Genomic DNA, 27,891 nt, shown 5'->3' on the forward strand with positions numbered 1-27,891 from the left:
TGGTTGAACCACCTTTCTGAAACAGGCCCCAGGTACGAAATGCATCAGTTATATTGCCATAACACATATCCAAGATGTTTGGCCGCCTTGTGGGAACATCAACATACCGCTAGAATGATGGCAACACACAGTCCAACTTGCAGTTGTTAAAGTCCCCCAGAATGAACAGCGGTGCACCGGGATACCTAGCTAACTTGTCGTTAGCATCCCCGGCTATAAGCTCAGCTGCATTATTGAAATTAGCGCTGGGGGCAACATAAACACAGCTGACCACAACAACAGGGAATTCCCGAGGCAAATAGTAGGGACGAAGGAACACAGTTAGTATCTCCAATTCGACATGACTTGTGATGTACTTTGATGTTATTTCACCACCTGTTGTTTATATACAACAGAGGTATTCAACTAAAATTTAAAGGGGTCCAGTAAGAGAAGATTTCTTGAAGCAAAGGTCTGGAAGATCATAATGTCTAACTAGTTAGTGTGATATATATTTAAGTGGCCTAGTAGTTGTATCAAATAAATTCAGTACAATTCCAAAACTTTTTGACAATATTTATTGTCACGTAACATAGAACTGAACATATGTATGATTGTAGATATGTATAACATTCTCTCATTACATAAATAAAAGTAAGGCTACATTTCAAAATAAGAGAAAATAAATAAAATGTGAAAATTGTCTATGTTTAAATAAAGTGCTTAACTTTCCCTTTTATATCTGAGTGAGAGAACAGAGCTCTAGCTTGGCTTGGCAGGATGTTAAACCTGTGCTTGAATGGAGTCAGGGCCGTTCTCATACACATGTGGAGGTGCTCATTAATGACCCTGGAACAGTATTTAGTTTGGATTATGTTCATTGTAAAGAAAGCTGCCTCGCAGTTGTATGTAGAGCCAAACATGATCAGGATGTATAGGGCTACTTTCCTCAGACCTGGGAAAGCTGTCTCAGGGACGCTGTCATCAGATTTGAGTGGATATGTTTGTTCAAAACCTTTATGTTTTGTCTCATAATGGCGTTTCACATTGCCACTTTTAATAAGTGCCACGGTTTCTGAGACACACTGGTTAGGTGCTCCCAATGGGAAGTATGAACAGAAATTAGTCTGTCCATTCTGGATTAAATGCTCTATTTTCGCTGTCCACTTTTCTTCTTTTGGAGAGCGCCATTTGTTCTTTATTCTCCCTTTCTCCGTCTCACTCGTCTGTTTCTCTCCGTTTCTCTCCCTTTCTCCGTCATCTGTTTCTCTCCCTTTCTCCGTCTCACTCGTCTGTTTCTCTCCCTTGTTTTCTACATGTATCGCTATCTTTCTTTCATGTGTAACTTTACTCTAAGCATCTCATTACTCAGCTCTTTACTCAGCATCTGAGACTGGTCGGGCGATGATACAAATGTCCCTGAAGGCCCTTTCCAGTCGACATCTGGCATGTAGCAAATCCATTTTTTATTGCGAAGTGAGCGTACGTTTGACAGAATGAGGGAAGAGGAGGTTTAAATGGTCGTCTTCTAATTCTGCTGCGAAAACCCCGCGTCTTCCTCTTTTCCTCAGCCGAAGCTCCGGTGGTAGAAGCACAGCAGGCTTGATGTTACACAGCAGTGAGGACTGGTTATAACGGCTCCCGAATTTTTTCTCCGTGACTAGAAAAACCACGCTCCAACTGATGCCTTCAGAACTTCATTATTTACTTTTTGTCTCATCACAACATCGATTGAGCACCGTGAAAAACTAAAAGAATAAAATAAAATTGCAATCAAATTTGTGATAAAGTGAATTGCGTGACATTGTTTGATCAATCACATGGCCTATTAAACATACTAATACACAAAACAAACATAACCAAACATACCATGTGCTTTCCAATCAGGATTCAGGAGACATTAGAGTTCTTCTGATCAACCAGCCTTACAGTAATCAATCTTACACTCAGTTCATGTGATCACCTCGTGCTTTTCAACGCTCAGTGCTGTTTATCAAATCACGTGACCAACACGTACAATGGTACTTATTTTTCTCCAGTAGGTGTCACTATTGCCAATTGTTAAACAAATAAAATATACAATACTCAAGTAAACATTCAATTATTACACAACATTTGTAACAAACAAAAACCTTTTTGCATTTTTTTTTTTTTTGCAGTTTTGGACCTTTTTGCAGTTTTTCTCCTCCTTTTGTATTTAATTATCAGGTTCAAATACTTCATTTTGGTGACCTTCTATGCACGAATTTGTGCTGGATTAGCTTGTCTGCTGGTATCTTAACAAACACGCTTTTTGATGCACCTAAATTATTTACTGCATTGTTGTCAAATTGCTTCCTCATGTACCACCTTTGTCAGTCCATACACAGTTCATAAGTTTAAAGACCACACTAACACCAGAATAGATTTAATGAACTTTACTGAAGTATTAATAATAATTATTTTCATCATCATTTCTGGACTCTCTGCCAATGCCACTTTGCTTGTTGCTGTATTTGTCTTGACACTTATGTATTTAGTACACTGGTCAGTTCCAATCTTCTTGTGTCTCATGTAAAGAGCAACTCGCATGGCGTATTTAATCTATTTTGACTTATTTAAGGGAAACTTTGAGACTGAACAGTTTTAACAAGCTAACCTAAATAGAAAAGGAAATGAATGTTCATATAATTATAATAGTAATGAAATTACCTCCCTGGGACGTAACAGTTACGTTGCCAGCTGGTAAGTCATGAAATTACCAAAAATGACCAATAAATTACGTAACTAGTACTTGGTGTGTTAGCTGGGTAGGCATCGTAAATCAATTAATATACTAATCATTCCAGATAATTTACCTCAAGCGGTCCGCTTTTAAGTTCTCAGAGGAATAAAGACACGCACCGAAGGAGAGAAGCATTTCCATTGGCTCCAGTCTGCCGGTATTGGCCAATCACAAAAGTCGATATTGCACAGCCAATATCACTGAATATCCCAGTATGCATTATTATTAGAATTACGCTACGTTTATATGGATATTATATTGTAGACTATTGAGTGGATAAAATATATAAATCTTTTAATTAAATATATAACCCCTTCCCCATCATTCAGAGGCGATGCTTCACGTCCAGCTACAATAATGTATCATATTCATTTGAAACAGCAACCCAGAATATTTGTCACAAGCACTGATTAAAACAATGATGACAATGATCACATGAAAAAAAAACGACTTAAATTCTGGACCTTTGGCAGTGAGGTGGGGTTCGTTCGAACAACCTGAACCCTCCTGCCTACGGGATTGCAATTTCACTGTGACCCTTAGGCACTATATTCTGTGTTAAACAGCTACGAGTGTGGCTGATGCAGCCATTCATTTTCAGACTACATTTCAGTTAGTTACTTAAATATGCACTACATCTTTAAGAAATATGTATAATATAATATCATTTAACCTTCCCCTATACCTCATTTTGCTCATTAATTTCATACTAATCTGTTTATGAGGACATGCTTATTATTAATTTTTTTGTTTGTTTGTTTGTTTTTGTTTTTTAGTCATGGCAGACCAGAAGATGACTTTGAGGGTCATTGTCACTGAGGCAGATATAAGAAAGGTCACACTGACTAGGAGCCCAGTTACAGTGGAGGAATTGATAGGCAATATTACATAATTGCTGGGACTTGATTACAACTTCAGTCTCCAATACAAAGATCCTGACTTTAATTATGAGCTATGCAATCTGTCAGATATTGCAGATCTTCCAGAGATCTAAATCATCTAAATCATCCCTGTACTTTATGTGGTACCTGTCTCAGCATCTGCAGAAATTTGCCTTTGATGACAGCCAAAGTACAGAAGATACAGAGATCCTCTCACAATCATTGCAGGAGTGACAAAAACAGTGGCCAGAGCTATATGATGTCCCAAAATTTTCCGATGACGTGGAGTATAGACTTAGGCAAGCAAATCTGCTGTATCTTAGGGATGGAACACACCTTAAAATAATAAAAGATCTTAAACATGAGATCCTTGAAAGATTGGCAGAGAGCATGTATGGCTCCACAACATACCCAAACAATGCTCAGTTTGAAAGTGTTGCAGCAGCAGATGGAATTGATCACACATGCCTCGAGGATGCACGCAAAGTCTTGGTGAATGAAATAAAGAAAAGAACACCAAATGGATGACTTGTGAAAGAGAAGATGGACCTTACGTTTGCACTAAGAAGAAAAGAAGTGGTGGAGTCCGCGCCTGCCATAAGCCAGATGGTGATACCATGGCCTGCTCTTTTTACAGAAGATCAGGTATGTTCAAGAGTGTTATAACTTAGCTATCTTCATTTTTTGATGATATTGTTCAGTGTCATTAATACACCCTTATTCTCTCACATATTTATGATTTTCTTTCTTCAGATGTACACATACAAATATTTTTAGAAAAATAGATAGTCTCTGAGTCCATTTATTGCAAGTATACAGGACCCCGAAAGTTAACACTTTAAAAACCACGCAACATGAAAACAAGAATCCACACAACCACAGATGATGAATCAATGTCTTGTGGGTTTGTTTGGATTACCATCATGTTCACATTGTGTTTTTTGAAGCATCAACTGGGGGTTGCATACACTTGGTGTTTTATAAGCTTACAGAAATGATTTCTGAAAATTTTAGTTTCCTTTCATCTGAAGAAATAAATAAATTCATCGATACATCTGGGGCAGCATAAGAGTGTCTAAATGATGAGCAAATTTTTTATTTTTATTTTCTTCAATTTACTTTAGAAATGTAATGCCGAGAAAGAGCACAACAGATGCAATTTTTGCTCTGAGAATGTTGATGGAGAAGTATAGGGATGGTCAGAGGGAGTTGCACTGTGTGTTTGTAGACTTAGAGAAAGCGTATGACAGGGTGCCAAGAGAAGAGCTGTGGTACTGTATGAGGAAGTCAGGAGTAGCAGAGAAGTATGTCAGAGTGGTGCAGGACATGTATGAGAGGAGCAGGACAGTGGTGAGGTGTGCTGTAGGTCAGACAGAGGAGTTTACAGTGGAGGTGGGACTGCATCAGGGATCGGCTCTGAGCCCCTTCCTGTTTGCTATAGTGATGGACCAGTTGTCAGAGGAGGTCAGACAGGAGTCTCCTTGGACGATGATGTTTGCAGATGACATTGTGATCTGTAGTGAGAGCAGGGAGCAGGTGGAGGAAAACCTGGAGAGGTGGAGGTTTGCGCTGGAGAGAAGAGGAATGAAAGTCAGTCGTAGTAAGACTGAGTACATGTGTGTGAATGAAAGGGAGGGAAGTGGAATAGTAAGGCTACAGGGTGAAGAGGTGAAGAAGGTACAGGAGTTTAAGTACTTGGGGTTAGGGTTAGGGTTAACTTGGGGTTAACAGTCCAGAGTAATGGAGAGAGTGGGAAAGAAGTAAAGAAGCGAGTGCAGGCAGGTTGGAGTGGGTGGAGAAAGGTGTCAGGAGTTCTGTGTGATAGGAAAATATCAGCAAGAATCAGGGGGAAGGTGTACAGGACAGTGGTGAGACCGGCCGTGCTGTATGGTTTAGAGCTTGAGGTAGCCGAACTGAAGATGTTGAGGTTTTCCCTTATGTGTGACAAGATTGGACAGGATTAGGAACGAGTACATCAGAGGGACAGCCCATGTTGGACGTTTGGGGGACAAAGTTAGGGAGGCGAGATTAAGATGGTTTGGACATGTTCAGAGGAGGGAGAGTGAGTATATTGGTAGGAGAATGTTGGACATGGAGCTGCCAGGCAGGAGGCAAAGAGGAAGGCCAAAGAGGAGGTATATGGATGTAATTAATGAGGATTTGAAGCTAGTGGGTGCAAGTGTTGAGGATGCAGAAGATAGGGTTAGGTGGAGAGAGATGATTCGCTGTGGCGACCCCTGAAGGGAAAAGCCGAAAGAAGAAGAAGTTTAGAAATGTAATGCTCTGTATTTTTCTCTTATTTTGCAGGTATTCTTGGAATTCTGCAGGTTTGTGGGGAAAAACCTGAAGCAGGAATTTTATGAAGGCATTGATCGACACAGTCTTCGTCTAATTGAGATCTTTCAATCTAAGAGAGGAAAGTTGGACAGCTGTTAATGCAGCTTTTACAACAAACCATGGTTGGTCCATATTTGTTATACACTTCCATTGTTGCATTGGTTTTTTTATGGTTTAAGTCAGGGGTCACCAATCCTGCTCCTGGAGGGCCTGTGTCTCTGCAGAGTTTAGCTCCAACCCTAATCACCTACCCTAGCACCTTAATTAGCTGCTTCAGGTGTGTTTGATTAGGGTTGGAGCTAAACTCTGCAGAGACACCAATTCTCCAGGAGCAGGATTTGTGACCCCTGGTTTAAGTAATGAAAACATGTCACAATTAATGATTCATTTGGTTGTCCAATGCAATCAAAATTGTGCTTTGTTGCTCAGCTTTATTGTAGATCATTTCTTGTTATTCTAGCTATGTTTTCTATTTTACTACCCAAAAGAGTCAGAGGCCAACTGATATTAGGTCACTGGTGATCAGAGGGCTCCCGATAGTGCTTGGTGACAACCCCATGGAATTCTTCAAGTCATGCTTTGTAAGTAACTTATTTCCTCAAAGGGTATCTCTAAGGACCATGACAACTTATTCCTTTTATTACCTGTCTTCGTGTTTGATAAAATGTGTTCAGAGTGGTTAAAGGGTTAGTTCACCCAAAAATTACAATTCTGTCCTTAATTACTCACCTTTTGTTCACCATCGGAACACGAATTAAGATATTTTTAATAAAATCTGAGGGTTACAGAACCACACATGCCGCAATGTCATTGCACATTTTGAGGTCCAGAAAGGTAGTAAAGACATTAAAATAGTCCATGTGACTGCAGTGGTTCAAAATTAATGTTTTGAAGTGACCAGAAGTAGTCAGTTGCATAAGAGACTGACACAGAAGAGAAGAAATCTTTGAATGAAGTCATTATTTTTGTTTTGTTTTTGCACACAAAAAGTATTCATAACATTAAAGTTGAACCACTGCAATCACATTGACTATTGTAATGTCTTTATTAACTTTTTGTACCTCAAAATGTGCAATGACATTGCTGTCTGTGTGGTTTTGAAACAATCTGATTTTACCAAATTATCTTAATTTTTTTGTTCAGACAATGAAGGAAAGTCTTATGAGTTTGGAACAACATGAGGGTAAGTAATTAATGACAGAAATTTTGTTTTTGGGTGAACTAACCCTTTAAACAATTGAAACTTAGTAGCAATGGTCTTCATTATTTTCATCTTCATTATTTATTCACCCTCATGTCATTTCAAGCCCATAAGATTTTGTTCATCTTAAGAACTCAATTTGTGTTATTTTAAATAAAACCTGAGACATTTCTGTCCCTCCATTAAAAGTATAGGTAACCTCAACTTAAAGGTTTAAAAATCTCATAAAGGCAACTTAAAGTAAATTAATTAAATCAAGTGGTTTAATATAAGCCTTTTTAAGAGAGAAGGTGGCTTTTTGTGAATTAGAATGAAAGGGCAGAAACCTCAGTAATTTTTGTTTTTTTAATATCTTTTATTTCTCTTTTAAAAATGAACATAAGTCTTATGGGTTTTTAATGACATGAGGGTAAATAAGTAAATGACAATGTTAATTTTTGGATGAACTAATCCTTTGATGTACAACAATCATATTCAACAACAACTTCACACATTCCCTCATGTGTATGTCTCATTACAAGACTATATTGTTTAACATTATTGATATGTAATGAAAAATGTCATGAATGTGCTCTGTTGTTAGGACTCTGATGATGATCACCCATTCCGCCAACTTGACTTTGGGATCCTCCTTGTTGAGCATGAAGGTTCTGTGCTCTCATCTTCCCTTCATCTTGATCCCGTTTCACTCAAGATCATCATTGAAGGACAAGTTGTGCTGTAAGGCATTAAAGACTTGCCAAAAGCTGTGTGCATTTTTTTGGACTTGCATACGCACTGCATCTCAACTACCCCAAATCGCACACACTCCAGTTCATCCAACTGGTGGTAGTGTGATGATCTGTGCCTGTTTTGCTGCTTCAGGACCTGGAAGACTTGCTGTGATAAATGGAACCATGAATTCTATTGTCTACCAAAAACTTTTAGAACGTTTGCCTCACACCTCCAGGGTTGGGGGTTCGACTCCCGCCTCCGCCTTGTGTGTGTGGAGTTTGCATGTTCTCCCCGTGCCTCGGGGGTTTCCTCCGTCTACTCCGGCTTCCCCCGGTCCAAAGACATGCATGGTACATGGTAGGTTGATTGGCATCTCTGGAAAATTGTCCGTAGTGTGTGATTGCGTAAGTGTGTGCGTGAGTGTGTGTGTGTGTGTGCCCTGCGATGGGTTGGCACTCTGTCCAGGGTGTATCCTGCCTTGATGCCCGATGACTCCTTTTATACATTCTATTCATTTTGTAGTACGTTCTTTTGTAGGAGCTTGCGGACGCTCGCTACCCCTTTCACACGATTCCCACTAAGTATCTAGTAGCCGCGCCCCTACATTATACGTATTCGGAAAGAGTAACTGGCTTTACTGCAGTTTACTTTCGCGAGACCTGTTCCCATAGTAACTCTTCACAAACAAGAATGGTGCGCAGTAAGTGCTCTTCGTTTTTACTCATGATCTACATAGATCTAAAACAACAACGTTTATCATTTATTTCTACATAAATACATCATGATATATTATACTTCTTTTTAAGAGCTTTAGATTTACGGAAAGTTTGTAGATTAGTTTTAAGTGAAGACCGAGTTGCAGCTCGCTAGCTGGAGTTCAGATGTAATAGTCAAATAGACGAGAGAAAGCTAACTATTGAAATTAGTAAAAAAAAAAAAAAAATGAGACCGAAGAAAATGACTCTGTAAGCAGCGTTTGTAACTTAATATACCATTTTCTGCGTGTGTTTATTTATTTCACTGTCCTGCTGTCTATAAAGGCTCCACCTCTACTTTTAAAACCCTGTTTATCTTGTTAACCAAATGCTAAACTTACGACATGAATTGATTTCACGTGTTTTCTGCAATGAGGATTAGACCAAAGTCAGATCTATAATGCTCTCTATACTGTAAGATTATCTCTATATACATGTGTAGATAAAACTAAAGAACACTAAAACCAAGTATTATATAATATAAGCCTTGAACAATTTTAGTCTTATTATTATTATTATTATTATTATTAGTATTATTATTAATTTTTATTTTGGCTGTATTCTGCATCTTATTGAAATTGTGGTTACATATAAAATTAAAGTAAGCAGCATAAGAGAAGCACCTGGATATGTTCTGGACATGCACACACATGCATAGCCCTTCCAACCAATTCTTGAAGTGATCATTGATGCACTATTTGCATTGAATTCTACCTTTATTATATTAATGGTATAACTTACTTTTCTAACCAGTCACCAAGGATCTCATCCGCCGTTGTGCTGAGCATAACGACTTTGAGATCTTTTCTCTTGAGGAGATTTCATTACATCAGCTGGGCATTGAAAGGATAGAGCACATTGACAGGTGGTGCAGAGACCTGAAAATCCTCTATTTGCAAAACAACCTCATTTCTAAGATAGGTACAAAGACACAATATGCTTTTGATTTTGTTATGGTGATATCATGACTAAAGCAATTTATTTTACACATTGTTATGAAGAATTAGTGTATGTGTTCCATAGAGAATGTTGGCAGACTTAAGAAGTTGGAGTATCTGAATCTAACACTGAATAACATTGAATTGATTGAAAATTTGGAAGGTAAAAACTATTCCACTTTTCCACTCTTCTTTATTTTAAGTTATTGAAGTAATTTTTGCAATGACACAGATTTAACTGGGATTTTTATGTTTAATGTGTATGTCAATGTCTATGATACATGTGTAGGTTGCGAAGTTCTTCAGAAGCTTGACCTGACTCTCAATTTTATTGGTCAGTTGAGCAGTGTGATGTCCTTGAAACAGAATGTGCATCTTCGTGAGCTCTTTCTTGAAGGAAATCCCTGCACTGATTTCAAGGGTTACAGGCAGTATGTGCTGGCCTGCCTGCCTCAACTGCAGGTACAAACTGCACAATCAGGCAAACAGGCTTTCTTTCAAAATGTTCTCTTTCAGCAGAGTTAAGTTTCAGAATTCCCTGATTAGCTGGGTGAGTAATTTATGGTAATGAATTCACATCAGCATTCTGTTTTAACCCCATTAAAGCCCTTGTTGAATTTCATTTGACAGAAGACTAGATAGAGGGATTTTATAATAAGAACCCACTTCAAATCAAATCAAATTTTATTTGTCACATACACATACATACAGGGTACGACATGCAGTGAAATGCTTTATGCAACTGTCCGGTATAAGAATAAAAAGTATTAAAAAAAAAAGCAAAAAAATAAAATAATAGAATAATAAAAAATATAAACTATATAATAAAACTATATAAAAACTTGCTTGTGGCAGCTTAAGAACACACTTGCTAGTGTCAATTAAATATAACTTAATTGACACTCTGGGCGATGAACATGGTTAAGATTGTGTCAACTATGTACAGAGCCATTTTAGCTTGCTTTCCTAGCTGGTAGATCCATCTGTACTAATTGGGTGTTACAAAATATAATTGAAACACATGACAATAAATTGTGTTCAAATACCAGCACTTAAATATGTTTTTCTCTGTGTATTCAATTGCATGCTGATCTTTAATCATTAACAGAGGATCGACAGAACAGATATAGGACGAGCAGAACGGATTCTGGCGCTACAAAACTTTGATGACTTGAAGAAGTCTATCTTAGAACAAGAGGCTGAATATGTGAAAAAGAGAGAAAAGCAGAAGAGGGAGGGGGTAAAAGAAATTTCAAGTAACAGCCCACATGACAACCATCTCATGAGTAACTGGTGAGTATGATGTATTGCACAACATAAAAAGTTCAAAAAGTCAAGCGGTGTGTGACTGTGTGTGTGGTTGTGTATGTGTGTGGATGTGTGTGTGTTAGTGATGCGCAGTTTGCCGTTATATCTGCAAAAATATTACATTTTTGATAAATCTCGGATGGGTCACGGGTAGATGAGATGCAAGCCATTAATGATGCAAATATTAACTACATACTCTAAACATCAGAGGAAAATTAGCTTTCATTCTGGGAGAAACAAGATCGATTCCCACGGCTTCTTTGCTAGGAGAATCTTGTGCGTTCCTGCAACATACCGAATTCCGACAGAGCTTTTAATATATAGTGTGTTCTGTAGCCTATAAGCAAGGAGTTAAGTTCAGAATCAGAATCAGAATCGGGTTTATTGCTTGGTACTGTAGGAACTACATGTATAGGAATTTGTCTTGGTGTGTTGGTGCATATTAATAATAGACAAGAAGCATAAATATAAGAAACAAAGGTTATAAAATGTGAAACAGTGACATTCCAGCTAAAGTCTGAAAGGAAGTAAAGTCTGTGTTTATGCTATTTATAAAATGTAGCTTAATCTGGCCAAAGAATAACATTTTGTTTCATTAATAAATAAATAAATATATAAATAAATGTTCATTTAAAACAGCATCCATCAAGTGTATTATGTCTAGAACAGATCGCTCTAACTGCACTGAATGCGCTGTTAAAAACCATATCATCATGGTGAAAACTAAGAATTAGTATAATTGTAACATGACAATTGGGTGTGAAGGTCTTGTACAGAGAAACCTATGGTGCGGCGGGTGATTAATTTGAAGCAGCGGATTCGGTGACGTTTGAGCTGATCCACGCATCTCTAGTGTGTGTGTCTGTGTGTGTGCGCATGCCTATGTGCCATTCACAGATTCATTATGTATTCAGCCAATACTTCTCAAATATGGAAGTTTTCCACTAAGTAAATGCATTTGAACAAAAACGGTTACAGTAAATACATGGGATATACGAATGGGACCACTGAATGGGAACCATGAAACAATTTTCATATTTTTTCCTTTATACACCACCACAATTGATTTGAAATGAAGCAAATAAGAAGCAATTGAAGTGTACTGTAGATGTTCAGCTTTAGTTTTGATTAACAAAAATATTGTTATACTGTTTAGAAATTACAGCCATTTTTTTCACAGGCTAATTAAAAGTAAAGTAATTGGACAGTTGACTGATAAACAGTTTCTTGGAAAATTTTGACCTGTTTCATCATTATGCCATGACACATGCAGGAAATAAAAGATCTGGTATTTATTCCAATTGTTACATTTTTAATTTTGAAGCTGTTCATGGGCACTCTCAATATGCAGTCCAGAGGTGTTGATACAAGTGAATTAGGTCATCACTATGCTAAAAAAATAAATAAATCAGCCCTGTAAGTGAGATAGAAGAAACTTCAAGATTGGTAAAGGGTTTTATTTAGTATGATTACAGCCCCTTCATGAGAAGAATTTTAGTTATGTGTAGATGTATGAATAAGCTTTCCAGGGATTAATGTTTATAAAAAAGAGGACTGAAAGTCTGTGACTAACAGCTGCTTGTATTTGTGCTTGTGTATTTTGTTTTAGTCCTCAGAAAAGTGAGAACTGGAACCAAGACCTGGATCTTCCGAATCAGAATTCAAACCCAGAGAATGAGGATAAAGATTTTTGGAACAAACCGTGTGACTTTACTCCTGAGTCAAGACTGGAAGCATATGAGAAGATAAGAGCATACGAGATAATGAGGTACACAAGAAAATAGGGTCATAAAAAGTGGTTGGAGGGAGTGAGGAGCACTTTGGCAGGAGGGAATTGGTGCTAAGTCAATAATGAACTAAAAAAATGACACTGACATGACAGTTGCTCAGGAGTTCTTGTTTGCACAATTCCAATTGACTATAAACAGCTATAGAAAGGACATTATTTACATTATTTACTGTCCGGTGTCACCCAAATTAAGAAATGTTTTCACAATTGCCACAGGTTTGCTCATTAGGAATAAGTGTTAGGGATAAACATAATTTTAAACTTTGTCATTTTTTTTCTGTTTTTATTTTCTGTAAGACAATGCCCAAGTGGACAGAAAAATCTGTATGCTGATTTTACCATCCATCAAAGGCTCTCATCACCTGTAGCAAAAGAGCAGAGCTATGACAAAGAAGTCAAAATGTGAAATGTTTAATTGAGAGGAATCATAACAGTAATGTCTTGATGACCTTACATTCTACACAGGAAAGAATAATTACATTGTCCTGTTGCCCCAACACTGCCTAACACACACACACACCTACCCGAGTAGAGGTCAAGTCTTGTCAAGAAGCTTTAATTATTATTTCAACCATATATAGATGGCGCAGTACATAGTGAAATGAGACAATGTTTCTCCAGGACCATGGTGCTACATAGAACAACACAGAGCTACATAAAACAACACAGAGCTAAGGATTTAAGAAAGATTTTATAATTTATGTCCTTGGTGAAAGGAGTTAAAGAAAGTTGTCATAGCCACATAAAGTGCCTAATGTGCAAACTATTTCAAACAGTATAAGACAAAAGACAGTGCAAACAGACAATACAATACACTACAGGACAATACACAAAATAGGTGCACAAAGATGCAAAAAAGGTTCCCAATCCCTATTCCCAAACCAGACAGTGGTGCAGCTGCTTAGGATGCTTTTAATGGTCCCTTTTGTAGAACATGGTGAGGATGGGTGGAGGCAGATGTGCTTTCCAACCAGTCTTCGTAGGAAGTAGAGATGCTGCTGGGCTTTCTTGCTGATGGAGTTGGTGTTAAGTGACCAGGTGAAGATCCATCTTTGTTCAGTGGAGAGTGGTCGCTCCGTGCTCTTCTGAAGTCAACGACCATCTTTTTAGTTTTATCAAATTCAGAGACTTTTTGTTGGCTCTACACCAGGCAGCTGTTGCAGCTCCTCTCTATATGCTGACTCATCGTTCTTCCTGATGAGACCCACCAAGCACACAACCCTGAGGATCCACAGTTCTCAGTGTGGTGGTACTGGAGATGTTGTTCCCAATCCAGACTGACTGAGGTCTCGCAGTCAGGAAGTCCAGGATCCAGCAGTCCAGCAGTCACAGCTTCTCAATCAGGTGCTGAGGGATTATTGTCAAGTCAAGTCAAGAAGCATTTATTGTCATTTTAACCATCTATAGCTATACATGGTGAAATGAAAAAACATTCCTTTAGGCTGCTACATAAAAAACATAGAGCTACATAAAACAAAACAGAGCTACACAAAACAACACAGAGCTGAAAGTAAGATGTCCTAGCCACATAAAGTGCAACCTAGGGCAAACAGTGAAAACGAAATACAGTGCAGACAGACACAACAAAACACTGCTGGCGGGGCTCCGCACTGTACACACCGGGGATGTTAGAGCAAACAAGATCCGGAGTGTTTTCCCCTCTCATTGTCTACATGCTGATGGAATTTAGGGAGCACTGATTTGAGATTTTCAGGGTTGAAATCTCTGGCAATAATTAACAATTTGTCAGGATGAGCATTCTGTAGATCACTAATAGCCCCATAGAGTTCATATAATGCTTCCTTAGCATTAGTGCTGGGTGGAATGTACAGTCTTACGTGAAAACAGTGGTGAATTTCTGTGGTAAATAAAATGGCCTGCATCTAACAATCACAAAATCAACTAGCGATGAGCAGTAATTAGAAACAATCACAGAGTTCTTGCACCATTCCGTGTTGATGTAAACACACACACACCACCACTGCGAGCCTTACAGCACAGCTGTATTTCTGTCAGCATGAAACAAGGTGAGCTCATCTAGCTGAATGCAGCGTCTGTAACTCTGTTGCTGAGCCATGCCTCTGTGAAAACAAAGATGCAGCAGTCTCTTCTGTTGTCGGACTACTCAAACTGAGAGGATCCATTACCATATTCATTTTAAATACTAACATTGATTAAATTAAAAATGTTATATCTAATTATTAACAAGTGGCTGGCAAAATTACATTTTCAGAGTCAAAGCAAGCATTAGTGTTGCATTATGTGTTTGTGACTTATGAGGATGTTGACAGTTGGAAAACAAATCCAAATATTAAGGCAAGAACAAAGTTAGGATATTGGCAGTAGATGCAAAAAACAGGAATCCTAACCAGAAAATGGAAAGATAAAGGCTTTGTATAGACAAGTACGAAAAGTACGATATATCCTTGGCTGTTGGATATTTTTGGTTGACATGTTTGTATGCAACTCTTTGTGAAACATGTCCAATTCTGGTGTTGACATGACAGTTTATATTGCATAAATCATGTAAGGTGATTTATAAGGTAGATTTGGTGAGATAAGCAAAATCTCTAGAAGGCAATATCAACTTTATAAACTTTAATGCTTACACTTATGTTTTGGCACTTAGCTTCAACAACTGTTTTGGAATTTTAGGCTACTCAGTATCTAAGTAAAGTTCCTTATTTCATGCAGGATTTTTAAAATGCATGCTCCTCAAGATTTATTATGCCAAACCCCAGTGACTTTCAGTTTACTCTACAGGATTTACATACTGCGTCGTCTGTCCTCTAGAACCTGTTCAGTGCACTTGTGTCCATTAGATTAAGCTATAGGAAAATGTCTGATGGAAACTCAGAGTTTGTTTCTCCATTTTAAAATGTTACTAAATTGCTTTACCTCCAACAGTAGAGTGACCTTCAACAGTAGGACATACATATACAATCCATTTTATTGGGAACCTTTAGCCCATATAGCACCAACAAACATGGCATACTTACAGTCAATAAAATTTTTTATTTTGATTTGATTTTTTTTATGTGAATATTGGCAACAAATCTTGAGGTCTATATGTATGATTTTATGCATTGTGCTGCAGCCACGTCATTTTATGATTGCATTACTGCTTAAATGAGCAAATGTATAGTTGTTATCCTGTGTCCTGTTAATGACTGGTAAGAGTATTTTTGAGCACTTGGTAATGTTCTGAAGATTGTGGGTGTGTTACAGACATACTGTAAATATCTTCACTTACATTCACACTCTCACTCAGTCTTCTGCTATGTTGTATAGAGAGCCAAAAAGAGAGGATAAACCTCCCAGAACTTTGATCACATCTGATGGAAGAGTTCTGAACGTGAATGAACCAAAGTATGTATACTTGCACAGACACATCTATACCTATGGCACACATTTTAGCACTGACTTATAGCTCACTCCATTATTGCCCTATTAGGTTGGACTATACTTTAAAGGAAGATGAAGAAAACAATTGTTTGCTTCTGGATCTGCATGTATACAGGTACACACACGCACAACAGTTCTCTAGTAGCCTACACATTCGCAGCTTGTTGTCCAATAATGTATAATATCCTGTCTGTGAATGATTGCAGGCATTTGGACACCACCTTGCTGGATGTGGATGTTCAGCCTACATATGTGAGGGTGACTGTCAAAGGAAAGGTACAATATTGCTTTTCTTGCAGAAACATTTACTTACTTGTGAAGTTCATACATGCGCAATTGTATCCTGTCTGTGTATTTCTCTGCCCCTCCTGTAGCTTTCTCTTTGCCTTTTCTCTCAAACTAACTCCCCAGTCTCACTCCTCGATTAGTTTAATCGGCTGCAGCTGTAGGTTTGGTGGTCATTAATGCATATTTCTAACTTCTGATCACTTCTAACGCTATAGAGTCCAGTTATAGAGTCTCTCTCTCTCTCTCTCTCTCTCTCTCTCTCTCTCTCTCTCTCTCTCTCTTTCTTTCTGACAGGCAGACACACACCTGATCAATCTGATCAATGTGCATAGGGCCTGTACTGTATGTATGTGTATGTATATATATGTATGTATATATATATATATATATATATATATATATATATATATATATATATATATATATATATAAAATATAATATAATATACACAGAGCCAATCTGCCCTATACGTTCACTACGCAAGTTGCATAGGGCCCCGCAAATTACGCAAGGCCCTGCCTCCCCTGCCTCATTTTACAGCGCATGTTAATGTTTACTGTGTAGATGACAATATGAAGCGGATCTGGCCATGAAAAGAGAAAAAAGAAACATAATGAGAGTGAAATGTGAGAACAGCATTCAGGTATACTTGTGTTCTCTTCAAGTTTGATGTCAGCAAGAGCAGTCACTCACTCACTCATTTTCTACCGCTTATCCGAACTATCTCAGGCATCATCGGGCATCAAGGCAGGAGCAAATAACAGTAAAGTTAAGTTAATATGATTCTGTCTCTAGTCTCTATCTGACTGGCTAAAATAGCTGTGCAGTGCTGCCAGTGCATCTCTTGGCCTGTCTGTCACACAACAATTTATTGCGTGAACATTCGCGTGGATAAACGCCGGTGTTTATAAACGGCAGCTCGATAACTGCGCCGCACGTGAACATGCGTTTATCTGCGCATGCAATCGTGCACGAAATGACACGCGTGCTTTCCAGCAGCAACATCTGTGTGGGGACCAGTACAAAAAGTAGCATGATAGCGCTCCTAAATGACAATGTTTATAGTCTCTCAATTAAGGTTACAACAACGTTAATGCAATATGGAAACCATTGGATTTACATTGGAATGGGCATAATGTCAATATGAATGCACATCCCTCAGTAGATAATAACCATCAGGGATCAAGTATTGCTCTCATGCATACTATAAAACACAGTGATACAGTATGGCAAGCCATTTTAGCTTTTATACATTCACATGATATGGATTTTTGATATCAAGAATTCAGTTTTCAGTACTTAAAATGTAAATATTAAGAGTGTGATTTCTAGTAGTAACCAAAACGTAATTTCTGGTATCTGCAATTGCATATTCACTAGTTGAATATTGCAAGAGCCAAGTCATATTATAAATAGTATTTTATATTTGAAAATGGATAAAGAGGAATCTGAGGGAGGCAGTTTAAGTGGGGCCTAATGCAGCTTATAAAATGAATAATAGTAGTTATCTATAACTTACAGGTTTAAGTGGGGCCTAATGCAGCTTATAAAATGAATAATAGTAGTTATCTATAACTTACAGGTGCTATGCTCAAGTTTGTTTGTAGAGGAGATGCTGTCAAGTGTGAATGTGTGGCAAATGGTTTACATGGCTCACAGGTCAGGTAGGAGGGCCCCTAAGCAGTATTTTGCTTAGGGCCCCAGGGAGGTCAGGATCGGTTCTGTATACGGGGGGAGAGAGAGAGAGATGCATCCATAGAATAGGACAAAATTTAAGAAATACAATATGCAGTAATACTAAAATTGTTTATAGAATGAATTATTGGCTTAAGCTGTCATGATCCAGCCCAGACTTTGGCCACATGCTTTTGTTTATGTTCTGTGTCACGTGTCTGCCCCGCCCTTGTCTCTTCCTCTCCGCCTCTGCACACCTGTTCCTTATGTGTTAATTGTGTTGTGTATTTAACGGTGCTGCATTGCCTATGGCGGCACGGAATCCTCTTCCTTTGTCGCCTCGTGTCAAGTTTTGTCATGTCTTTGGTTGTCGTATCTTTGTCCCTGTTTTGTGTTTTTTATTTATTAAATCAGTTTATTTTTACGCTATCCCGCATTTGGGTCTGTTTTTATCCCTGCGTTCCTGACATAAGCACCAATAAAAATAATGCATTGTAATACCTCAGTAAGGCATATGCTGACTAGCAATTATATCGGCTCACAATGATGGTGATTCCTTAGAGCTGAGTTCTTATCCAGAGGTATCAGCTTTAGTCATCTTGATAAAATGCCCAAACACAAATACAATTACAATTACAAACAGCACAGCAATTCCACAACAGGAGATAAAAGTGTAAAGTCAGTCAATCCATAATACATGTCTAATCTCACCTGGGTTACTCTGAGAACACTCTCCCCACTGCCCCAGAGGGAGTCCTCAATAGAATACAGACTTCAGGGTTTGTGAACGTTTTACTTCCGGTTTCTACTTCCGGTTGTGTTAAAATAAAAGTGAGGTGCACGCTACCATTTACGTGAAGTATAGTCATTGTTCTTGCCTACCAAGCCGTTTCCTTTGTCTATTTTATTTTGCCTTACCGTGTATGACCTATTATTCTGTTTGCTGGAATTTCTTTGCTGTTTAGCTTTAACCCCTTCTCTGTTTTGTTCACTTCACTGCTCACTGTTACCCTATTAATTCCTATGTACCTCCCACCTTGTTGTGACATTGTCCATTGTAAAAGGATCTATTCACATGATATTGATTACTTGAGTGTGTGTTTGCAGGTGTTCCAGATGGCTTTGCTTGATGAGGTTAAACCAGACAGCAGCACAGTACAGAGATCTCAAACTACTGGCCACCTGCTTATCACCATGCTCAAGGTACTTGCATGAGATAATGCCATATTATACTGATCAGCTATGACATTAAATCCACTGATTATTACTGATTACAATGACAAAGGGGTGAGAGACATTAGGCTTCAATTGAACGGCAGCTTAATAAAGTCTTTTTTTAAAATGAATGTGGTAGAAGCAGAAAAAAATTAGCAGTTGTAAAAATGAACGACTTTAAAAAGGGCTTTGCAAATTTTGATGGCCAGACAACTGGTCAGCTTACTCATGTGCATTGGGACAAAGACTAGCCTGTGTAGTTAAAAACCCACAGAAGAGCTACAGTAGCACAAGTTGCTGATTTGTATAGCGCTTTTTGAAAAGGTTTGGTGCCGAAGCTCACAGTGCATTGCTGTATATGTGGCTGTGTAGCTGCAAACAAGTCAAAGTGCCCATGCTGACCCCTGTCCACCACTGGAAGTGTCTATAAGGAGCATGTGAGCATCAGAACTGGATTATGGGCCAATGGAAGATAATGGCCAGGCCTGAGGAAACTATAATTTCTTTTATATCATTTGGACAGCCTATTACATATGATTTACTTACCTGGGGAGGATATGGCACCAGGATGCACTACAGAAAGAAACACAAACAAACACACACAGTCATGGAAAAAGAAAGTACACCTTTCTTCAATTCTATGTTTTTATTTATGATAAATAAAATAAATTTATGATTAAGATAAGTAAAAAAAAGTGTAAAATTTCTATAAAGAAGCAAACAAACTCAGGTGACAATACAAATAGCACAACAGATTTCAATATATAGTCCATTTTTATGGTCATTTTTCCTTCCAACTGAAAGTTAATTGCAGACATATGCTACCTTGTGGACAGCATGTGGTCTATGAAGTGGCAGCTTATAGTATAGAAGCTCATAAATATAGTAGAATATGTCAAATATTGTGTTATTTTGGAGCCTATTAAGGTAGTGTTTATGCCTGCCTACTAGAGTTGAAGAAAAAACACATTATTCATGATCTAGGTGTTTGTCCTGTGTGCGGGCATCCCCATATATTGGCCATGTATTGCATATAGATACTGTAAATCAGACATGTGACACTGTTAACTTGTCAGAAGAAAAGACTGAGAAGAAGAACCATATGTCTACTCTTTCCCATGCCTTAACATTTTTAGCTGGACATTGTTTATCCTCTTGAGCGCCCTTCAAATATGAATTGTTTAATCCAAGTAATGTGTTTGGTTATAAATGTGTTTAATAGATGTAAAGTGTTTGATTACATCCCTGTAGTTACAAATGTGTTTTGTTTGTTCAGGCGCATGAAGAGATAGAAGTGAAAAAAACATCTCATAAACTGACTGGCATTGGAAATAAGACTTCAGAGATCTCAAACGAAAAAAACAGGTAATAAAACACTCTTTACTCATCTGATTTTATTTCTTAGCTGCTAGATTTTAATTTACACATTCATATAAGGATATATAATTTATATACATGTAACAAGGTATATTATGTAATGTGATGGCTGAAGCATTGTACAGTAACATATCTAAGTTAGAAATAGGCAGTGAATCAATGCATATTCATTCAACATGTTGACATTTCTGTCACTTCACACCAGCACACAAAATATGAGGCTAACCTCAAATATATATAACATATATATATGGTTATTTTCTCTTGGTTCAGTAATCTTCTGAAATCTGGCCTCACTGGTAATATTTTAACATCTCTCTCTGTCTTATTTTCCTTTGCTGCTTTCTACAGGGTGATTTCTGGTTGTCAGAGATTAGAAGTTGACCCTAGTAAAAGCTTTGCTGTACAACTAGCCAACATTGTCCCTAAAGAAGAGCGCACTACACATGGTCCCCTGCAGCTCTCCTGGCCTTGTCGAGCCGTATCCAAAGACTTTGTGGATGACCCTGATGTGCCCCCTCTCATATAAGAAACACAAACAAAGGAAGAATTTATGAATATAAGAAATATGAGTTATAAACTATTGTAAACATAAGAATATATACAGTGTGACTTGAAAGTTTGTGAAAATTGTGAAATTTCTATATTTCTGCATAAATATGACCCAAAACATCAGACTTTCACACAAGTCCCAAAAGTAGACAAATTGAACCCAATCAAACAAAGTAGACACAAATATTATACTTGGAATTCAGGACAATGTTCCAATATTATATATCCGTGCGGGGTAAAAGTATGTGAACTTCTAGGATTAGTATTTACTTTCAAGGTCAAATTAGAGTCTATCTGATTTCAGTCAATGCAATGACAATCAGGTCTCCGTGAGTGTCCTATTTTATTTAAATAACAGAGATATATCAAAGTATGATGTTCATGTTTGTAGAAGGGGATCATTGCAAAAACAATGGAGATTCATGAGGACTTCAGAAAAAGAGTTATTGTTGCTAATCAGGCTGGAAAAGGTTACAAAATCCTCTTTAAAGAGTTTGAACTGCACAAATGTATAGTCAGATTTAGTACAAATGGAGGAAATTTAAGACCATTGCTACCCTACCCAGAAGTGGACAACACATCAAAGATCACTCCAAAAGCAAGACATATAATAGTCTGTTGGGTCAAAAATGAATACAGGGTAACATCTAAGCAACTAAAGCCCCTCAGTTGAGCACTGAACAACCTTGGTTTGCATGACAGAGTCAAGTCAAGAAGCTTTTATTGTCATTTCAACCATATATAACTGTTGCAGTACACAGTGAAATGAGACAACGTTTCTCCAGTATCAAGCTGCTACATAAAACAAAGACAGGGCTAAGGACTTAGTAAGTTAGTCCTAGCCACATAAAGTGCAACCTGGTGCAAACAGTGCAGGACAAGACAAAAGAGAGTTGCAAGGAGAAAGCCACTACTCTCCAAAAAGAATATTACTGCCCCATGATGTTTGCTAGAAATCATGTGGACAAGCCAGAGGGCTATTAGAAAAGAAACTTTGTGGAGGAATGAGACCAAAATAAAACTTTTTGTTTTAAAATGGAAAAAAATTCAAATTTGTTTTAAAAAGGAAAATACTGAATTCCAGCATAAAAACCTTATAGCTTCTGTGAAACATGTTGGTGGTAGTATCATGCTTTGGGCCTGTATTGCTGCATCAGGGCCAGGACAGCTTGCCATCATTGATGAAACAGTGTAATCAGAATAATGCAGGTGAATTCTAAAGGAAAATGTCAGGACATCTTTCCATGAACGGCATCTCAAGTAAAAATAGGTCATACGCTAAGACAACGATCCCAAGCACCCAGGTCTGTGTACCAAAGAATGATTAAAGAGGAACAAAAGAAAAATTGTGGAAGGACCTGAAGCAAGCAGTTCATGTGAGGACACCCTTAAAAATCCCAGTGTTGAAGTTCTTCTGTACTGAAGAATAGAATAATAATCCTTCTAAGACATTGTGCAGGACTGATCAACAGTTACCAGACACTTTACTTGAGGTTATTGCTTCATAAAGGCTCACAACAGATACTGAAATCAAAGGTTCACATACTTTTGCAAGTCACATATATGTAATGCTAGATCATTTATCTCAATAATTAAGTATAATATTTTTGTCTTTTAACACTTTGTGAATATCTGATGATGCTTTTAGCATATTTCTGCAGAAATATAGGAATAATAAAGGGTTCACAAACTGTCAAGTAGGGTTAGTGGAATGTTGGGGAAGGTAAAAATGGGCAATTTAATAGTAATAATAACAACAATATAATTAATACCAAATTTGTGAACATTGATATTCAGACTTCAAAGGTGCAACAGAAAGCATAGTAATATTTCAGATATATGTGATTCTGACCTTATTTTTCTAGCATGGTATCATCTTGGGTGATGAGCCAAAAATCACTGTAAAAAAATGTTATGCTGAACTTTATATTTTGGGCTTATAAATAAACACTCTGGGCTGTAAATAAAACTTTGTAATAGCAACAGTGACCAATTTTAAATATAATGACTATTAATTACTTTAGATAAAACTTCCTATACAATATATGTGGGTGGAGGCATCTTCATCAGAAACTTTGCTTAATCAGAGATATCTTCAGGACTTATCTTCATATCTTTTTTGATAATGAGTTAAATCAAAACTTCAGTTAAGTGAGCTGTAAGCATAGCATTTCAATGCTTGGCCACAAACATTGACATTATTTTCTTAATTAGTTTTGCTTGATATCAAAAATATGCAATGCTATAGTCTATTGTTGTGGTTTTGTTTTAGTCATGACACCAGAGCCATAATTGTGGGATGTACCATGACAGATTCATTTATAAACCCGCAAAGATTCTGTAATTCTTACAGGAGGGGGAAGTGCGCCGATGCGGACATTGCACACTGCTACCGCAAACTTCATCTAATGGTGGGGAAAAATAAAGACTTTTCTTCATCTTCCATCTTGTGCTTAACGGAAACATGGCTGTGTGGACTATTAAATCTATTAAATGCCTGACTTGAGAAGAAAACATTCTGGATCACTGTTACACTACAGTAAACAATGCATATCACCCTGTCCCACGAGCTGCTCTAGGACACTCTGAGCATGTCATGGTCCATGTGATTCATGTATACAGGCAGACATTATAGCTCTCTATACCTGTTGTAAGGATATCAAAACAGTGGCAGTGTATGATCTTCAGGCATGTTTTGATTGTACTGACTTTGATATATATTTAGGACTACCACCAACAGTCTGGATGAGTACTCAGAGACTGTAACATCATATATAAGTTTCTGTGAGGATAGCTGTGTTCCATCATGCACCAGGTTAAGTTACAACAATGACAAACCCTGGTTAACAGTCAGACTCAGATAGCTAAGGCAGGAGAAGGAACCTGCATTCAAGTGTGGGAACAGAACTAGGTCTAAAGTGCTTAAGTACAAGTTTAGCAAGGCAGTGAAAGAAGCTAAACAGCTGTACTCTGAGAAACTACAACAGCAGATCTCAGCCAATGACTCTGCTTCTGTCTGGAAAGGGCTCTGACATATTACTAACTGTAAACCCAAAGCCCACCACTCTGCTAACGACTTGTGTCTAGCCTACAGCTTGAATTCGTTCTATTGCTCCTTTGAAAGATGATAGGACAGTCCTGTCATCATTACTCTTAATGATACCAGCTTTCAAAACAATCTCCAGCCCATCAGCCTGACCAACCCCACCATAGCAGTAGTTGAGGCTTCCTCACAGACATACCACAATCAAAAGCTCTCCAAGCTGAGTGTGTCAGACTCCACCTGCAGGTGGATCACAGACTTCTTGACTGACAGGAGACAGCACGTGAAATTGGGAAAATATGTCTCTGACTCCTGCACTATAAAGGCTCATGTAGGGATATGGTAGCTCAGTGGTAAAGGTGTTGACGAAAGGTCATGAGTTTGGTCATGCTGGCTCGCCCCAAGGCTGGGTTCTTTCTCCTCTGCTTTTCTCTATATATACCAACAGCTGCACCTCTAATCACCAGACTGTCAAACTTTTGAAGTTTGTAGATGATACCTCACTCTGAGGGGGATGAGTCTGCTTTCAGGAGGAAGAATAACCACCTGGTGACCTGGTGCAGCAGGAACAACCTGGTGCTCAATACAGAGAAAACATTGAAGATGGTGATAGATTTTAGGAAGATCCCAGCCCCTCCCACCCCTGTCACTCTGTGTGACTGACCTGTCACAACTGTGATCTCCTTCCGCTACCTGGGAACCACCATCACCCACCACTGCTCAGATACATTAGATTAACATTCACAAATCAGACTGTTATAATGCACCTTCCTTTCTCACACTGGTCCACTATTGTATATCCTGCACAAATGTACAGTTAATGTTTTCTTTCAGTTGTAATATATGTAACATTTCTAATTGTATATTTGCACTGGCCACTTTGTACATACTGCATTAGTTTACAATTCATGTCTCTATTCTTGTTTATGTCCAACAGCTTTTTTTTATTATATATATATATATATATATATAAATCTTTATGTTTATACACATTATTATTATTATTATTATTATTATTATTATTATTTATTTATTTATTTATTTATTTATTTATTTATTTATTTATTTATTTTTTAATTTGTTTTTTTATACCCTTTGTTTCTTATATTTATGCTTCTCTATTATCTCTATTGTGCACCAACACATCAAGACAAATTCCTGTGTATGTCGACCCTACGGTACCTGGCAATAACCCTGATTCTGATTCTGTTTTGCTTTTTAGTGTATATTCATTCATATAATTGTGTTTACAAATGCAAAGTCAAGAGTAACTCTTGTACTCTAATTTTATTTAATCCAGATATGTGCAGTTTGTTTTTATTCTTTCACACAAGGATCAGAATGAGTTGCACATGTAAAGTGATAGAATGAAGTCCATTTGTTCACATTATGATACATTAAAGATGCATACCACAACGAGATCTTCCTGGATTTTAAAACTCAGAACATTTATTTGTTCATAAGACCATCCAGTTGCTCCACTTTAAGTGGATTTCATGACATTTGCTGTACTTTTTCTAGGCCATTGAGGGTCAGATGAATAAAACATGACAATGTCACTGAATAGTGAGCCATTCTGAATTATTTACACTCATCTGCTCTGTTCCTCATTCTTTTGTTGTGGAAAGAAATTTAGATCTGAATGGATGTTCCTTCCCATTTAATTTATTTTGTCTAACATGGTTTAAGGATTACATTCCCACTTTTCCAGACAATTTCACCTGCCCTACAATGTGAACACAATGAGACGTGTGCTTTGCCTAGTCCATTTGTGGCTAAACTCCCCTTCCTCTGCACACATACAGTACATACACGCCCAGTTCCAGTAGTAACCATCAGATGTCAGTGATGAGACATATGTGAACTGCACAACCTTTTCTGAGAGAGAAAAGCCAGAGCATTGTGTGTGTGTGTGTGTGTGTGTGTGTGTGTGTGTGTGTGTGTGTGTGTGTGTGTGTGTGTGGTTACTTCATCTTGCCTTGTGTTACCACACCCACTCTGAGAGCAGTAAGGTAGTCTGTTTACTGTTTGCTAGAATACCAAAGCTACTCTGATGTGTGAAATATGAAACATACCTCTAAACCTTGTGTGTAACACTGAATAAATTATCATTAATTAATAATAGTATTGTTGATGAAATCTTCCCACTCTGTCCCTAAAACACAAACACACACACACACACACACACACACACACACACACACACACACACACACACACATACAGACACTGACACTGACACTGACACACATGCTCTGCTGCAGCCAATCTGCGGGTTAGAGGCTAGTCTTTATAGACAGGGTAGAGGTGGATGGATATAAAGAGTAAAGGATATAATACAGGCAGCACAATAATTTACATGTGTCATTTAATATCATTTTGGGTGACTGTATATTATTACCTAAGTGAAAAGCATACAAATCCAGCCATTTGTAAGAACTGACATGAAACAAAGAAACTATGTAATCTAAAAATATTTTGTGGAAATTATGTGGAAACATTATCTTTTATGTCAGATGGAGTTCTCCACATGTGATATTAAACATTTGCTTAATTGAAATAGGTTTTGATTACCAGACAGAAGTTTTATCTTTCATTGTGGGTTTGGCATTAAAATTATATCAATGATATATGTTCTGATTGTTTTAATCATGTAATCTTAATGGTCATAACAATTAACAGTTTCCTTACTGAAGAAATAGTTTAATATAATAATTTATTAATCCTCCAGTTATTCTCAAATTTACTAACATTTCTTTCACTGTGGGATCAATTTGATCACAGCAATTTAAAACTCTAGAATATGTTTTTACCTCAGTTTATGTGTCAGTTGAACTATGTTTCTTAGTTGATTACCTAAATAGCCCTATAAAATAAAACAAAAAATCCCCACCCACCCCACCACCTCATCTGCTTATATATCCAGAATACCTATTGTGCAACTATGGGAAAATTTACAAATCACCATAAAATGATGTCATCACTGGACCTATGCGATACTGGACCATATATCCCAAAATGTTTTTGAGTTTGTCATGCTCTCATCAGCCTTGCCTTGTTTCTATGTCATTATAGTGTATAACGGGAGAAAACATGAAAAGTCATTAGAGACAATGTGGCTGGAAATATAGCCCTTCTCGGGTGTCATCTCAAGTATATGCTTTTCAGTTGATGCTGTTACGAAGAGCTAACATCTAAGATTTCATTATACATCTTAGACATGGCTGACAGCATATTTGCTGGGGCCTGGAACCATTTTGATGAAATTACTGTAGCATCACCTCTACCCTGTCATTCAAATGGAGAGGAATCACTCTCTCACTCACTCATTTTCTACCGCTTATCCGTACTACCTCGGGTCACAGGGAGCCTGTGCCTATCTCAGGCATCATCGGGCATCAAGGCAGGATACACCCTGGATGGAGTGCAAACCCATCGCAGGGAACACACACACACTCTCATTCACTCATGCAATCACACACTACGGACAATTTTCCAGAGATGCCAATCAACCTACCATGTATGTCTTTGGACCGGTGGAGGAAACCGGAGTACCCGGAGGAAACCCCAGAGGCACGGGGAGAACATGCAAACTCCACACACACAAGGCGGAGGCGGGAATCGAACACCCAACCCTGGAGGTGTGAGGCAAACGTGCTAACCACTAAGC

The 27,891-nt window shown here is 37.8% G+C and overlaps 1 protein-coding gene and 1 long non-coding RNA gene across 2 annotated transcripts; one reads left to right on the top strand and one right to left on the bottom strand.

The window, feature by feature from the left end:
* Window positions 1–839: 839 nt before the first annotated feature.
* Window positions 840–1,945, bottom strand: LOC132863936 (uncharacterized). The gene is made up of 2 exons (XR_009650170.1): window positions 1,849–1,945; window positions 840–1,727 (listed from the first exon to the last, which is right to left on the bottom strand). It is a non-coding gene; the product is annotated as an uncharacterized LOC132863936 (long non-coding RNA).
* Window positions 1,946–8,539: 6,594 nt separating this feature from the next.
* Window positions 8,540–22,029, top strand: dnaaf11 (dynein axonemal assembly factor 11). The gene is made up of 12 exons (XM_060897164.1): window positions 8,540–8,576; window positions 9,385–9,552; window positions 9,655–9,732; window positions 9,859–10,031; window positions 10,678–10,862; window positions 12,487–12,645; window positions 15,958–16,035; window positions 16,121–16,186; window positions 16,278–16,347; window positions 19,142–19,237; window positions 20,526–20,614; window positions 20,978–22,029. The coding sequence occupies exons 1-12, from the start codon at window positions 8,567–8,569 to the stop codon at window positions 21,153–21,155; spliced, it is 1,350 nt and encodes a 449-aa protein (XP_060753147.1). The 5' UTR covers window positions 8,540–8,566; the 3' UTR covers window positions 21,156–22,029.
* Window positions 22,030–27,891: the final 5,862 nt, after the last annotated feature.

Source organism: Tachysurus vachellii, chromosome 1 (assembly GCF_030014155.1).
Source record: "Tachysurus vachellii isolate PV-2020 chromosome 1, HZAU_Pvac_v1, whole genome shotgun sequence".
Taxonomy (NCBI): domain Eukaryota; kingdom Metazoa; phylum Chordata; class Actinopteri; order Siluriformes; family Bagridae; genus Tachysurus; species Tachysurus vachellii.